The 15,414-nt window shown below is 41.3% G+C and overlaps 1 protein-coding gene across 1 annotated transcript in view; it reads right to left on the bottom strand.

The window, feature by feature from the left end:
- Nucleotides 1-3,522: 3,522 nt before the first annotated feature.
- The window catches only part of LOC308370423 (transmembrane and immunoglobulin domain-containing protein 1-like), a gene marked incomplete at both ends in the record, with an annotated part of 45,032 nt that continues 33,140 nt past the window's right edge, over nt 3,523-15,414 (bottom strand). Inside the window, 2 exons of the mRNA XM_080845075.1 lie at nt 3,523-3,578; nt 3,688-3,783. Coding sequence (XP_080701201.1) covers nt 3,523-3,578; nt 3,688-3,783 — 152 coding nt within the window. The remainder of the gene's footprint in view (nt 3,579-3,687; nt 3,784-15,414) is intronic.

A 15,414-nucleotide genomic window follows, 5' to 3' on the forward strand; every position in this document is an offset into this window, starting at 1 on the left:
CCGCTCTGCACCACACCCCTGTGATCATCTCCCCTGACTGCCTGTCCTTTCACACACACACACACACAACCCCCCCCCCCCCACACACACACACACACACAAACACAAACACACAGAGAAACTAACACAAAAATGAAAATGGCACTTTTCATGTTTATGGTATCCCCATCACACAAACACACAGACAAAAACACAGAGAGACAAACACATAAACACACAGACAACCACACACACACGCACACACACACACACACACACACACACACACACACACACACACACACACAGACAACACACATAAACGTACACACAGCACAACAGAAAGCACTCAACCATAAACACGTACAGATGAATAAAGCTCACAGGACAACACAAACAAACACTCAGTAATCTCCACACATATACTTTCACTGACTTATTTAAAAAGTCACACAGATGAAATCACACATGCATTCACACAAACAAAATGAGCCTCTCGCTCTGTCTCTGTTGTGCCCAAACTCAAACGCATACTGACCAGTGTTACGGTCCAGCGGAGCCAGCTCTTCATTGTTTCTTGTATGAATCATGTGCTTATGAAAGCAGGAGCATGGCTTTTCTCTCTGTGTGTAACTAGAATATTAGGTGCCACTAAGTCTGCATATGAACAAGAGCATGTTTAGACCAGAGGAGATAAGAAAGGAACTGTGCTTCTTCCGACCTTGTGCAAAACTGCCATCCTTGCAAGACAGGGAGCCTCGGACGTGAGAAATCCACCACGTGATCATCCCTGCTGAAAGCTAAACTTCTGACTATATAAACCTTGTGCAATGGGTTTATCATGGCTTCACTGTCAGCCTCGGCTGGGAGGGGAGCCCAATTGCAATTGTTGTTGTTTGTCTGTCTAATAAATATACTTTCATGCAGCTCCGGAGTCCTGAACTAACTAGGGTGATTTTTCACCTATCAAACACAGTCCAGAATACTATACTTGACTGTTTCAGGGATAAAAAACTTCAAAAATGATGTCTGTTTTTTTCCCCATTTTAAAAACCCATCCCTGAAATGCTACAACTGCAAAGCCTGATGAAACCTAAAAGTTAACCACTGCATTACATTTTATTCTGTTATTCTATACCCTACAGATCATCCATTTAGCATATCCCCTTATTCTGACAGTCTAATACATTTTCACAGCTAAATTGTGCACCCTTGTGCAGCTTATAGTGCGAGAGATGACATTAATCACCTCAGGATACATAAACCTCCAGGAGACTCACCACAGTGGGCTGATGAATGAACCAGCCTGACTATTATTCTCTTTTCTTGCTCTCTCTCCACCTGTCTATCTCTCACACCCACTCTTTCTTTTTTCCCCTCTAAAGTCTTTCTTTATCTTATGGTTATATCTGTGTTTGTAGGGAGAAAGGAGAAGACAGTGCTTTTCCCCATATGCTCTTGACCAGCAGCCGACCCTGCCCTTAGCAGACACATACCAGGGAAGCAGACCCCGGGACAACAACATTACACACCAAACCGAAGGCAGACAAGGCTAGAGAGCAAGCACGCGGTCAAACTCAATTACGGTCCTCAGGCCTTTACCGTGTAAGAGTTCCTTTGCAGAAGGCTGCCACAGGACCAGTTCAAATACAGGAAGGTGGTTATGAAGTTGCTATATTAAGAGAACTCTATTTACTTGTTCAGGAGTAAACACTCCCTCCACTATTTGATCCAGCAACGTCAGCACGTCCCTGTGAGCAGTCAGCATCTGCCTGAGCTGGTGAAAAACAAATCGCTCCCAATTATGCACCAATCAGGCACCGGAATATGAGGCTCCACTGATGGAGAATAATGGAAGTTGACATGAAAGCACAGGAGACCACTGGCTGCCACTTTCCCCCCTATTTCTATTCAGCACAAACATCTGGACTTTAATGTAACTCCTCCGGCGTGGCCAGGGCTGCAGTGATCTCATTACCAACGACTACCAAACGTGTCTCATGAAAGATAGATGTGGAAACACACAGGTAACGGACTTCACTTCTCTTTCTCTCTCTCGCGTGTACTTTCTCTGTCACTTAGCCATCCATCAAGCTCCTTTGGCAGCATGTCTGGCCAGGGGAGACACTGTACAGTGGAGTGATTGGGACACTCACCCAGAGTCCCTGAATAATGCACCCTGTGTTTATCTGTTATGTGAGGCCAGGAGGATGAACAGATGTCCTGTCTCTTTGTGACAGGGTCATCAGTAAAACAGCATTCCCCTACAAGTACCTCATGTCAACACTTACTGTACACTAAAGTTTTACTGCACTGACTGCAAAGACCTTAAGCTATACAGATATAGATCACAGATACTTATGCACTCTGTGACACACACACACACACACTTCCTCCCATTCCCATGTGTGTTATAGATCATTAGAGAGAATCTCTGCACAGGATGAGAAACTTCAAGTGCCATTCCAGGGGTGTAAATTCTGATTCCTTCCCCAGACTCCGGTGCCACACCGTTACTGTGTCATGCGCAGACAGAGACATCTCAGACCAGTGCAGTGCCAAGGTCGGTCCTGCTTAGATCTTTGCTCACAGTGAGAAGGCACATAATGGCCTCCAGCAGTGTCAGTGTCAGGGACATGCTAATCAGGATTCACTGCATTATTATGTCCAAGATGTTTCCATTGCAGTGGAAAGCGAGGGTGATAGTCAGGGGAAGGGCTGCACTGTAGCGGTGTAGCTGCATAGGACCAAGCCTGCGGATGTTGCTATGCTGGTCACAGTTGCTCCCTCCCCGATAACCCCTCTGCTCCAGGAGGTGTGAGTGACCTTCACAATCCATCACTTCCCCCGATCACGCTCAGGCCCGACCGGTACAATCTTTATGACCTGATGAAAGTCTGCGCACAGGCACACACACAATATCTACCAAATATTTCTCTCCGCTTCGGGGGCGAGTCAACTGTTCCATCACACCCACGTTCACAGCTCCCACTGAGCAGCAACAGGAGGAACTATGGGGGGATTCTTTTGACAGCGTCTTTCTCTCGTGTTGTGACACAGAAAAACAGACAGGCCGAGAGAGAGAGAGATTATGGCTGCTGAAAGCAGGGATGAACGCCGGTTCAATCTGCTGCAAACCGCCCCCATGTCGAGCACATCAGTAGGTTGTTACCATGAGGTTTGGCAGGCTGTCACTTTGTCATTAGCATGTCAGGGACACAGTAGGCAAGTTGGATGAAAATGGCACGTTGCATTTTTTCATGTTTATGGTATTACCACACACACACATGCACACGCACACACACATACATTTACTGAAGATTGGTATGTGTGGCCCCTATCGCAGAGGGGTAATTTTGCAGCAGGGGTCTGGCATTAGCAATCACGTTCTCCCCTCTTAACTCAATCAGGCCAACAGCTCCACAGCATGGCTTTCCCCCCCAAAAGTCCCTATTCCCAGATGTGATTCTACCGTGTCTGATTGCAATTCCATGTCCTTTATGAAACACCTCTGAAAGACAGCAAAAAACTTTCCCTGTGCAGTTACAAAGCCACAACAATCAGACACAATACCCTTATGCCAGAGACAATGTCTGAGACTGTGAGAGTGAATAAGAGACATACAAAGAGAGACAGAGACAGAGAGGGAGAAAGGATGGCAGAGAAAGAGATGTCAGGTCTTTTTTAAGAAAATGCTGTACTACCAACCTCTAGCGTCAAAGAACTCATCGTCAGAGCTGTCGATGGACTCCTGCGCGATGTTCTGCATCCGCCAGTGGGAGGCGCTGTGCTTGCGCAGGGAAGCTACAGGATAGCAGGAGAAGAAAAGTGGTTAAACTTCAAGGCAGAATAATCACAATCAGAACATGTAATCAGGACACATTATTCAGAAACAAATTGAGTCTGTCTTTCTAAGATATTGTGAAGTGAGGAATTTGTAGCCCTCAGCAGGTCTCAGGAAGATGTGTTTTAAATATAAAATCAGCCCTCCACCTCTACGAGGACATTTCCACGCCAAAGACTAAAAAACATAATACATCTAAATTCACAAGAGGGGATTTATGAGCGGAATAGCCATAAAGTATTCCAAACTAAATGAGGCCCATTCTAAATACTTCCTTCTTAAATCCTTATTAATAAGCACTCACATCAAGATAACACAGCGAGGACAGCTGTGCTCATCAAACTCAAGCTCAATCCGGTGAAAGCTAAAGAGAGGTGACGATTCCAAGGACCGAACTGATGGAACTCCCTAATGCTCGACCCGTCTGATATCAAAGTTAATGGTCTTATCATCTGATGACTGAAGGCTGTAGCAGTGTTAATTAAAAAAGCACTACCAGGAAGCCAAAGCCTCATCTTCTCTGAAGATACATTTCAGATTTTGCACTCAGAAAAAATAATTCAATGTGGGAATAACGGGTACTGAGTTAAAAACTCAAAGAAGTTAAATGAACTGGGAATTAGAAATCAAATGAGTGAATAAGAGGCATTTGTATGTATATTCAATGACCTACTGAAATAAAGAATACATGAATTGAAAACCTTTGTATCACAGGGCACATCATCTTTCGATGTATTAAACATCTTATTCTCCCACACTTTACATATGGTCAGTTTGAGCCATTTCCTATGCACTGTTTGAAATGTTTTATTTTTTAAACTTCTTATAAGACATATCCCCGATTAGAAATAGCTATATTAAGAAACCGTCTGAGGTGAGTGAGAGCGGTGTTAAAATGGTTCTGATGAGTTAGATGAGTAAAATGAGTTATTTCTTCTCACACAGAGTAGGTGTGTGCTAGTTAGCCCTAAATCTCCAGTGTGTTGAAGTTGAACTTTTTGACCCAGACACAGGTGATGTGAGGCGACACAACAGTCAGCCGTCGTCACTGCTGGCTCTTTGATGCCAGATTGGTCTGTCTCTGGGTTAATCCATCTAGAGGTTGCAAGGGGGTGGGCCTGGGACACCAAACACCACTGTTGATTCTTTTAGGTGGGCCTTATTCAAAGGAACACTGACTGAGGAAGGCACTTGACAACCCAAGTGAAATGCTCACGAAGGCATCTTGGTTGCTGTTGTTATTAAGTATTGTTATATGTATTGGTATGACGGTTGTAGTGCCCCCTAGGTTGTTGGGTATGAGTACTTGCATGTGACAGTGAGGGGTTTGGCCCAACCAATAGCCCAAGGAATCTAACATATCTCCCTATGCATAACTTCAATTACAACAGATGGAAAACTAGGAGGCTTCCCGCAGGCCCACTGTGTGTCTGATTCAATGTCTTGGGACAAGATGATCTCCAAGCCCCCCCCCCCCCCCCACACACACACACACCCATCCCTGACTGGCCATTTGCACACCGCAATGCGCACACAACTCATGCTCCATTTGCACATATCAAAACAGCTCTTCTCTCTAACACACTATTTATTCATAGACCTTGGCACGCCGCCTCCCCTGGGCCCAGAGTCATCTGCACCCTTTAACTGCCGCGTTGGTAATAGAATTGCCCTTTTTTATTTGGCTTATTGAAAAGAAAATCCCCACTCTCCCTTATATGACAAAATAAGTGTAAATGGTGAAGGGATCGGTTATTTGATATTCATATGTAATAATGATATGCCATAGTCAATAATTCCATCTTATTTGTACTTAGTATTAATGTTACTTTTATTAGCATATGAGCATTCCTGGGTGAGACTCTTTTGTCTTGACCTCGGGACGGAGGTGAGAAATCCCTTCCCCCTCCGGGTCGGGACAGAGTGTCTGCAGCCATGGCCTATTTGAATAGATGGTTACACCCCTAAACATTCAGTGGTGGAATGTAACAAAGTATTTTTACTTCGTTACTGTACTTCGTTACATTTTTACGTATCTGTACTTTACTTAAGTAAAAATAATAGTGCATACTTTTTACTTTTACTTCGTTACATTTTGCAGCTATTATCTAAACTTTTACTCAGCTACATTTCTACAATATGTGTTGTTATTCGTTACATTTTATGAACACAGTTTCGCCAAACTGTTGCCTACACAAAAAATATGGAATGCGTTGCTTTAGGACGTTTCAACGAATCAGGTGGCTCTATCAGCTCCAATGACAGCAGAGTGTGTATTTGACAGCAACACTACGGTAGCCTTGCCTGTTTTGCTTAAACATTCGACAAACAGCCTGACTAACAAACAACTTTTCAGCATGGATTCAGAGTCAGCCTCATCTGAGGACATGTTCAAGTTCAGAAGCCTCAAGAATAACTCGTGGAGGTTTCAGTGCGTTTCCTGTCTACCTCAAAAAAGGAGTTGTTAGCCTTCAAAATTCGCCTTCAAATATGGAGAACCCGCCGAGTTATGCGGAGTTCTTGCTATGCTAAGTTAATGTATATGACTTTTGCATATCGTATGCGGTTACTGACATGTTTTTATACTGTTATCTAGCAAAATACATGTTGACATACAGCAGTAGCATCAAAATAACAAGATTGTACCTTGATTATTTATTTAATGTAGTGGTAAGATAAAGCTGGTAGTTTAGCAATGTCAAGCTAACCGTTAGCATGCCTGCCAACATTTGAGTAGCAAAATCCGGGAGATTTCGGCAGGGCCGGGGGCAAATGTTGGTTTTAACTGGGATGTTGTGCATATACTATGCCATATAGTGAACCTATTTGTTCTGATATTTTATTGTATTGTGATTAAATTAAACTGCACTTTGATCAGCGTTAGGTGTTTTTGAATGTGCTATATGAATAATTTAATATAATATCTGGGATGCCAACTCTCACACTTTTGTCGTGAAACACACGCTTTTATGTCCTGTCTCACGCTAGCATGTCATACAAATCCATTGACTTCAATGCATCTCACGGCAAAAAAAAACACCTGTTTTGGTCAATCTTAGTCAATCTTACCGATTCTCATGCCAGGTCCGTCTTGAAAGTTGGCAACTCTATATTAAATATGTATAATATAATATGTGCGTTGGAATGCAGTGATCCGTCAAGGTTGACGGACCCCTATTCAAAGTGAATGATAGCAACCTCAGACACCTCGCAAATCCTCTCAGACGTATTTTTCAGTTACAATAATGTTTTTTTTTACATTGTTCAGTGTCTATTTCTCGGTAACTTTATAAAAATATAAGTAAAACAAACAACTTTTAGGTACAAATTCGACCATCTACGGAGTTTGGTAAACCAGCTTTTTTTTTTTTTAGCTTCGGTCTCTTGAGACGTGACCATAAACTTGATCTGATTGGCTAGAGCCTGTGTTGTCTTTGCATTTAAAGCAATTTGATTGGCTGACGCTTGCTTTGCCTCTCATGCTTGCGTTTCATACATGATATGGCAACTTTAGAACATTGGGCCTCATTCTCGACAGCAGTTGGGAAGACTTTCCGAAGGATTTCAGAAGGAACTCCACATTTATGAAAACATTTGCATTCTCGTTATTTTTTTCTTCTGTGCTTTCTTCTGAACTTCAGACAACTTTCAGAACTTGAAATAGCAGTCGTAACTCTACTGGAATCTTCTCAAATGGGATTCCACGGGCCATCTTGTGGTTATTTGAGGAATCGCGTTGAGGAATGACATTTGAAAAAAATCCGTATTACAGTAAAAGGGTTAACTCTACAGACATCCTCGGATTAAAATAATTATGATAATAATAAATACGAGAATATTTGTATCATTAACAATTACGTTTCACATTTATAGTCATAATTATACGAGGTAGTGTTTATTGTTACACTAGGTCTATATGGCTCGTAGCTTGACTGTTCTCTCCCTTGTACGTCACTTTGGACAAAGGCCGCGTCTGCTAAGAGACTGATTGTGAATGACATGAACACTGCAAATGTAAGTGAATAAATAAATAAACACTAAGCTCAATCTCTAAGAACTAAGGCATGAATTTATTGCAATTTATACTACTACTGGTGGCCAGTCTTCACCCCTATGGTGGCCATTTCGAACGACAGGACGGACTACAATTTATACTCGTACTTGGGACCGGTCTTCACACCTGTGATGCCTATTTTTCGATAAAAAAAAAAAGTGACTACTTAAATGTGTTTTACGGACTTCGGACGTTCAACGTTATACAATATCTCCACCTTATTAATGAACACCTGTTACGAGGTGGATTCGGGAGATTGCGACAGCACAGGTTTCTAAAATTGCGTCTCCTAATAAGGAGCTGGCAGGGCGTGTATGTATGCAAATCCACTTTCACAAGAACGCGCATCAATCTAAGAAGCTAATCGGAAGGAACCCAGCTGAGAAGACTTCGGCTGCTTATGAACACATTTTCAAGCGTGCGGGAATGCAGCGGAAGCGTTTCTCTTACGTTGTTTTTGCGAAGTCGTGTAAGAAACATTTCTGAAGAATTACAGAAAAAGGTCGAGAATGAGGCCCATTGACACACATTTTGATTGGATTATTAATAAAATACATTTGTAACTCGTGAAATTCGGGAGATTACCGGGAGAAATGACAAAACGGGAGGGCGGCGGGAGATGGATCAGAAAACAGGAGAAACCCGGGAAAAACGGGAGGGTTGGCAGCTCAGAGCTAACATGAAGATTTGCCTTTTTTATTGACTGGTTATTGCCTGGCATGCAAACTTAATGCCTAGTCTTGGGTTACTCCATATGTTTTTAGATCATAAAACTCTGCATTGACCAGTTTAACGACTCCACTTGTTTTTCATGTTTCATATTTCCATTTTTTACACGTTTACAATTAAATAAAAGATTAAAAGATAAACAATTGTGTCTTTATTGGTTTGGCTTAATGGTATTAACTTTGCAAATAATCCCTGGTAGATAAATTGTCATCCGCAGAATTGTAAGATAGAGTGTGAACAGTATTACAGACAATAGGCCCAATAAGTACACCAACCTTTCCAATTAACAAATGTTGTTGCTTATAATTATTACTAGTAGTGACATATGTAGAGGCATTTATTACCAGTCGCTATTTCTTTATCAAAATGGCACAGCCTAGACATTAAGAGACAACCCATTGCGTGAGTACTTTTACTTTTAAAGTAAATTTAAAAGTGAGTACTTTTTACTTTTAACTTAAGTAGGATTGTTGATGTAGTACTTTTACTTTTACTTTTACTTTAATTTTCCTGGGTAGTTCAGTACTTCTTCCACCACTGTAAACATGATGTATATAAGACCGTGTCCTTAAAGGAGTAGGTAGATTATCTTGAGGCGAGGCTCTGGGGGAGTGGAGCTCAAGCTCTGTCTCACAATGGTAGGCTGCCATTGTTTCAAGATTAAACCTGGATCATGACTGACAAATCCACGACTGGGTCTTCCAATATATGGTATAAAATTAAATTCTATCAGATGGAGGTTCGGACCGAGAGATAATTTCTTGGATTTTGCTGAGATTTCAGCTCTGCTGTAAGAGTCCTACAACACCCTGTGTTTTTGACACAACACTTGGTAAGTACTTTAATTAATTTGCTTACCTAACCTTGGGAATAATATGATAGCAAGGTCCTGTGTTAAGACAGAAGAGCTTGGGGTCCGGTAAGACTCAAGGGTAGTTAGTGTCAATCGCTGCCTGAGCTGATGGTTTGGCATGCTACAAAGACTCGCATTCAGTGCTCAAGGTGTTAGGTCCCAAGGGGTTATAAGTGTTGTGATCAGAAACGGGTATTTTACATTTTTGAATTTAGGTATTTTTCTAAAAGCATTTTGTAAATTATTTACATGAGATTGTGGAGATTCAGTCTGTTGAGATGGAAAGTCAACATTCAAGCCACAAGGTTCTTTAAGCGTCCAGATTGCAATGGCAAGTGTGGGAAATGATATCAAACATGACAAAATTAGAATTGAGATGATAAAAGATGGTTTTCAGCTAATCTGGGGAATCAAAAAAGCTAGTGCAATTCTAGATGCAATGCAGATTATGCCAAATTTAAAACTGTACTGGTGGTCAGTGTGGTTCAAGCCATCTCACAGGTTGAAGAAATGTCTCTAAAAATGTCTGCTGTTATGAATATTGATGTACCTACAGCTGTTCCCTCACAATTTGACGTTCCTGTCCATATCTACACAGACAGTCTTTACACATCCCATGCAACTCACACCTCAGGTCCTGAAGCCCTAATGGCCCATCAGGCAGAGATTATCACACTCTCTGACACACTGCCACAGCTAACACATTCTAAAGGCTCTGTCCCTAATGTTACAGGACAGAGAGAACAAACTCAAGATCAGTGTTGGGCAAGTTACTGAAAATTAGTACTTAGTTACAGTTACTAGTTACTTATTTTAAATATAATTGAATTACTTCACCAGTTACTGTATATCAAAAGTAATTAGTTACTAGGGAAAGTAACTTTTACGTTACTTTTTATATCTACGTTTAAAGTCATGAATATGAACACTACAGAACAGTCAAATCAAGCAGTAGTACAAAAGTCCCCTTTAACAATTAACTTAATACAAAATAACTGTCTTAGTCATTTAACAGTGTTTTTTTTACTCCATTAGGCCCAATGAAGTTAAAGTGATTGGCTTACAGTATTAACACCATATAAAAAGTAGGGGGATACAAAATAATCAATTAGTGGTTCAGTTAACCAAATACCCTGAAACACCCACACAGTATTCACAATATGCTAAATATATCATTAGAATAATATCTTTATAATACATCCTACTCGCTGGCATGTAAAATGCGACATTGTACTCAAATGCAGTTGGCCAACCCATTTATCTTGTCTCCATAGCCACAACAGGGAATCCCCACCCTGATTAAGGTAGGAACTGTATAAGTTCCCACTGGTCCCGGTAGCGCTTCTTTCCCCGTTGCACCGACAGACAAGATAAGGACACGAACACCGTAAACAGGTGGTAATTAATTCCACGCGTTTTCTGGTTAAACAATAAATGTTGGAAACCACGATCGGTGTCCTACCCTTCTTTCCATATGTATGCGCGATTGTATACAAGAGCAATTTACATGTGTTAACGGCCGTGGAGAATGGGAGATAATTGCGGTTGTATATCCTTGTGTGCGTGCGTGATTGTATGCAAGTGCAATGTGTGTGTGTGTGTGTGTGTTTTAGCGGTCCTGGAAAATGGGAGACACAGTTGTGTACAGCCTTGTGCATAGTAACGCGGGTAACGAACTCATTTAAATTTCAGTAACTGTAACTGCGTTACTTGATTTAAAAGAATACTTAGTTACCGGCTCGTTACCGCTAAAAGTAGTGGAATTACAGTAACGCGTTACTTAGTAACGCGTTAGTCCCAACACTGCTCAAGATACACTGACTAAAAGTAAAGAACCAACACAACACATAGCAGCCGTACAGACCATACCCTCTCCCAATAGTTATCAAGGAAAAAGACAGAATACAACCACTAATTCAAATTGTCACACATTTGGGAAGTCAGGCCATTGGGCAAGGAATTGTAGAAAGAGACAGAAACTACACAGACAAAACTGTGCCCTCTCAGCAGAAAAGCATGGACTCTGACACGACCTCTGAGATCTTAAATCTTCTCAGAAAGTCTAACCTCACTGACCAATAGAACATGTTTGACTCACTGGCTTGATCATATTCACCCATTTTGTTTCCCCAATAACTGCATTCTCTGTCAAATTTAATCAGGTGCAAGATTTACAAAAGGCTTATCCTACTACTAAATACATACCATAAATAAGATGATAACTGCAGAATTTATTTTATCTAAACAGGTTTAAGCTGCTGAATGTCTGGCTACATCAAAAGATGCCAAGAACGCTAAATTAATTAGATGCCTTAAATGGTTTTGCATATACGGGCCACTGCAGTCTGGATGAAAAACGGAATCTTATGAGACCATTGTTGTAACTATCTTGTATCTGTAACTCTGTGACACTTCTTTCCTTTTTTCTAGGCGTGAACATACGTCTCTGGAATAAGCAAATGAATGTGTGTGTGTGTGTGTGTGTCTGTGTGCCGGCCGGCTTTATGAATGAATTACCATGACTTCTCACTAACTTCTTTTCAGGGTAAACTATTTGAAGAGCTTTCAAGTCATTTCACAGGATCTTGTATGTTGATTATGCAAACCGGAACATTTGGCTTCCTGTCCTTAAGAAATGGACGACACCGCTGGGCACATCTAACCCAAGTTAAAATCATTATATGATGTATTAAAATTACAACAATTGCAAGCATATCCCTGAGTTTTTTTTTGTGTGTCTTTTAAGCAGGTCTTAGTTGCTGAATTCTGACCTTAACAAAATGACGCCAGGGGCGCTGAATTAATTAAATGCCTTAGATGGTTTGGCATTTCACTGGCCCCTGAAATCTGGATGAAAGAAGGGTTTTTATTACATAATGCTTAAACTAAATGTTTAACTACTGTAACTGGAACCCTAAACCACTTCTTTTCTTTTAGGAATGGAAACATTGTCTCCTGAGCAAGCAAATTAATCTGTGTATGTGTGAATGGGCTGGCCAGCCATCGAATGAATGAAGTTACAGAACTGTTAACCCTACACGTGACCACTGCTTTTGTCTTCAGGTGAAAAGGTTTGATTTACCTTCAAACATTCAACTTAACAAATGCTCAAACCTTTCAGATAACAGAATAATGGGATTTAAGCAAACCAGCTTTTCTCTATAACCACAAGGGTGCCACAGTCATTAACATCGAAATGACGAATCTAGGCGCAGACACAGCTGTCAACAGTCTTTCACACCCAATACTAAATGTCTATTGTCTGATGTGTGGAGTATGCTAAGAGACTTCCTGCCTCATGCAAGTGTTGTCCAGTATTATCTCCCCCCCAATTCTTGTTACAGAATATGGAGATTAGCGGATGAAGAACTGCCCCATTCAACCTCGTCACGATGACAAAAAGGAAATCGCGTCATGCCAAGTGGCGAAAGGGGGACAATTCAACCCAGATCAACCCCTCTGGAAGAGCAGGACCATTTGAACAAAGCATTCGGGACAGCCAACACCTTCAACCATCAAAGACGATCAACACTTCTCGACCTGAAGGAAGCCACATCACACTAAGACAACAAAAGGGGAAGGAACACACCCATTGGACCATCAGACGGGACTCTCACACATCAACCCCCCTGAAGGAACCACTCAAAGACGATCAACACCTCTCACCCTGAAGGAACCACTCAAGAGCCATCTCCTGATATGCTAAGGAGTGCATAGGCTGGACGACCCCATATGGAGCAAAGAAGGGAGACACTTACACAGACACTCACACAGACACTAACACACACACACACACACGGAAAATAACACGACCCAAGACACACACATACACGGACACTCGCACACACACACACGGAAAATCACAAGACACAACACACACACACACACACACACACGGACCCTCGCACACACACAGACACTCGCACACACACACAGACACACACACACAAACACACACACACGGACACTTGACACAAGACACACACACACGGACACTTGATTACAAGGACACTAAAGTGTACTAACCGTAAACCCACATTATAATAAAGAAATTCTACATGGCATGTACCACTTAGTAACCAGAAAGGAAATGTTTTAAAATGTTGTAAATCTTCTGTTCTTTTGTTCAATCCTAAACATTTCGTTTTGTTCGTTTTGTTAGTTAGTGTGCTTGCCCGAAGGGAAGCACAGTATTGTTATCGTCAAGTTTTCTTTATTTATTTATTCTCCCCGTTTTTCTTGCAGCTAACTACTCCTCGCCCGTTTGAGATAGAGACGCCATTCAAACACCGAAATGTCCGGCTCGATCCGGTGCAAGCCGCTATGACTTTTCGTGGCGGTACTCCTTGTCACTCCTTTTTTATTCCTCTTTTTCATCCCCTTTTTTCTCCATAGACTTGCATGGCAGAACTCTGTGCATTATGACATCATAATAGGCTCATTAAACTGGCTTGCACCTGTGCTTCTCACTGACACCTCCGCCAAATCCAAGGAACCGCATTTTCTCTGTCCCTCTCAATTCAACTTTGAAAAAGAATAAGAGGAACCGTATTTCTCTGTATTTCCACTTCGTTAAGGTGAGTTGAATGGCAGCCTTTTCAGTGTACTGACTGAAATTTTAATGGAAACTGATAGTGTTAGCCGTAGCAGCTAACGTCTCCCATCCATGGGAGTATCCACTGGCAGTTTCAGCTAGCCGTAACAGGGGATAATTTTCCTTAATTCAAGTTGTGAAGTAAACCTTTGAAGTAATTCATGAATTTAGTTGTGTGGATATAGTGGGTTAAGGCTTGTATTCCTACTACGGTAACGTTAGCTATCCTAGCTGTGTTAAGCAGCTGTAATATCTGAGTACGGGGCTAAACGTAAGCTACCTAGACCTATACGTTGTAGATATGCAAAAGTAGCTTATACTGAAAGAATGGTTAACTTGTTAGCTCACCAGTTTATTTTGTTGCTAATGTGGTTGGAGAGGACCGATAGCGTGAGTTAACATTAACCCGTGTCCTGGGAGTAATGATTCATGAGAGACCTTGAACCATTAGGTTACCTGAAAAACGTTTGAGGATACCTGGACACAGCGTAGCTATTGTAGTGTGCTCAGTTTTCGAAAACTAGACTTAAACTAAGAAGGATAACTATGACTAAATGTGACTAAAACTAATGTGCATTTTTGTCTTAAGACTGAATCTAAAATAGCTGCCAAAATGAACACTGATAGGGGACCCCTTAATCTGCAATTCATGGTTGCTAGCTCTAATCAGATGTACTAACTAGGCTTATAAGAGAAGACTAACTTTTTAGGCCAACGAACACACTAGACCCTTTCACAATAAACGAGCAAACATGAGAGAAAAACAGAGCAAGCACACTCTCGCAGTTCATTCACGAAACGCATTCTAGTTGAAATTGTTGTTTGGTTGATTATTTCTGTGTTGTTACAAAGCTAGTTGGCATTGTATTTCATATCGTTGGAAAGCCTGTTTATTTACTTTTACTATGATGTTCAATTTGTAAGGATCATGCATTTGTGGAATGAGCAGCACAGCTCGATCAGTAACAAGGTAAAAACAAGACATATTGGCAATTTTACTCTTTCTTCATTAACACTGCTCCTCCCACAAATGCATGATCCTTACAAGTTGGACATCGTTGTAAAGGTAAATACACAGGCTTTCCTACAATATAAAAACCAATGCCAATTACCATTGTAACAACAGAGAAATAATCAACCAAACAACAATTTCAAGTGTATTTATCACTAAGTTTGCCAGATTTGAAATCATGTCTAGAGAACGTCTCATCCTACAATTTCAAGACTGGAGGAGTGGGATTACTGTGTGATCTATTCAGCTGTCGAGCTGATGGCAAATCAGAATCTCACTCTGGCTGTTCTCACTCTCACACAAATTTAGTTTGAGGAGATCATTACAATAATGAGCTGAAATTGATAAC

Source organism: Sprattus sprattus, assembly GCF_963457725.1.
Source record: "Sprattus sprattus genome assembly, chromosome: 9".
NCBI classification, from domain to species: Eukaryota; Metazoa; Chordata; class Actinopteri; order Clupeiformes; family Clupeidae; genus Sprattus; species Sprattus sprattus.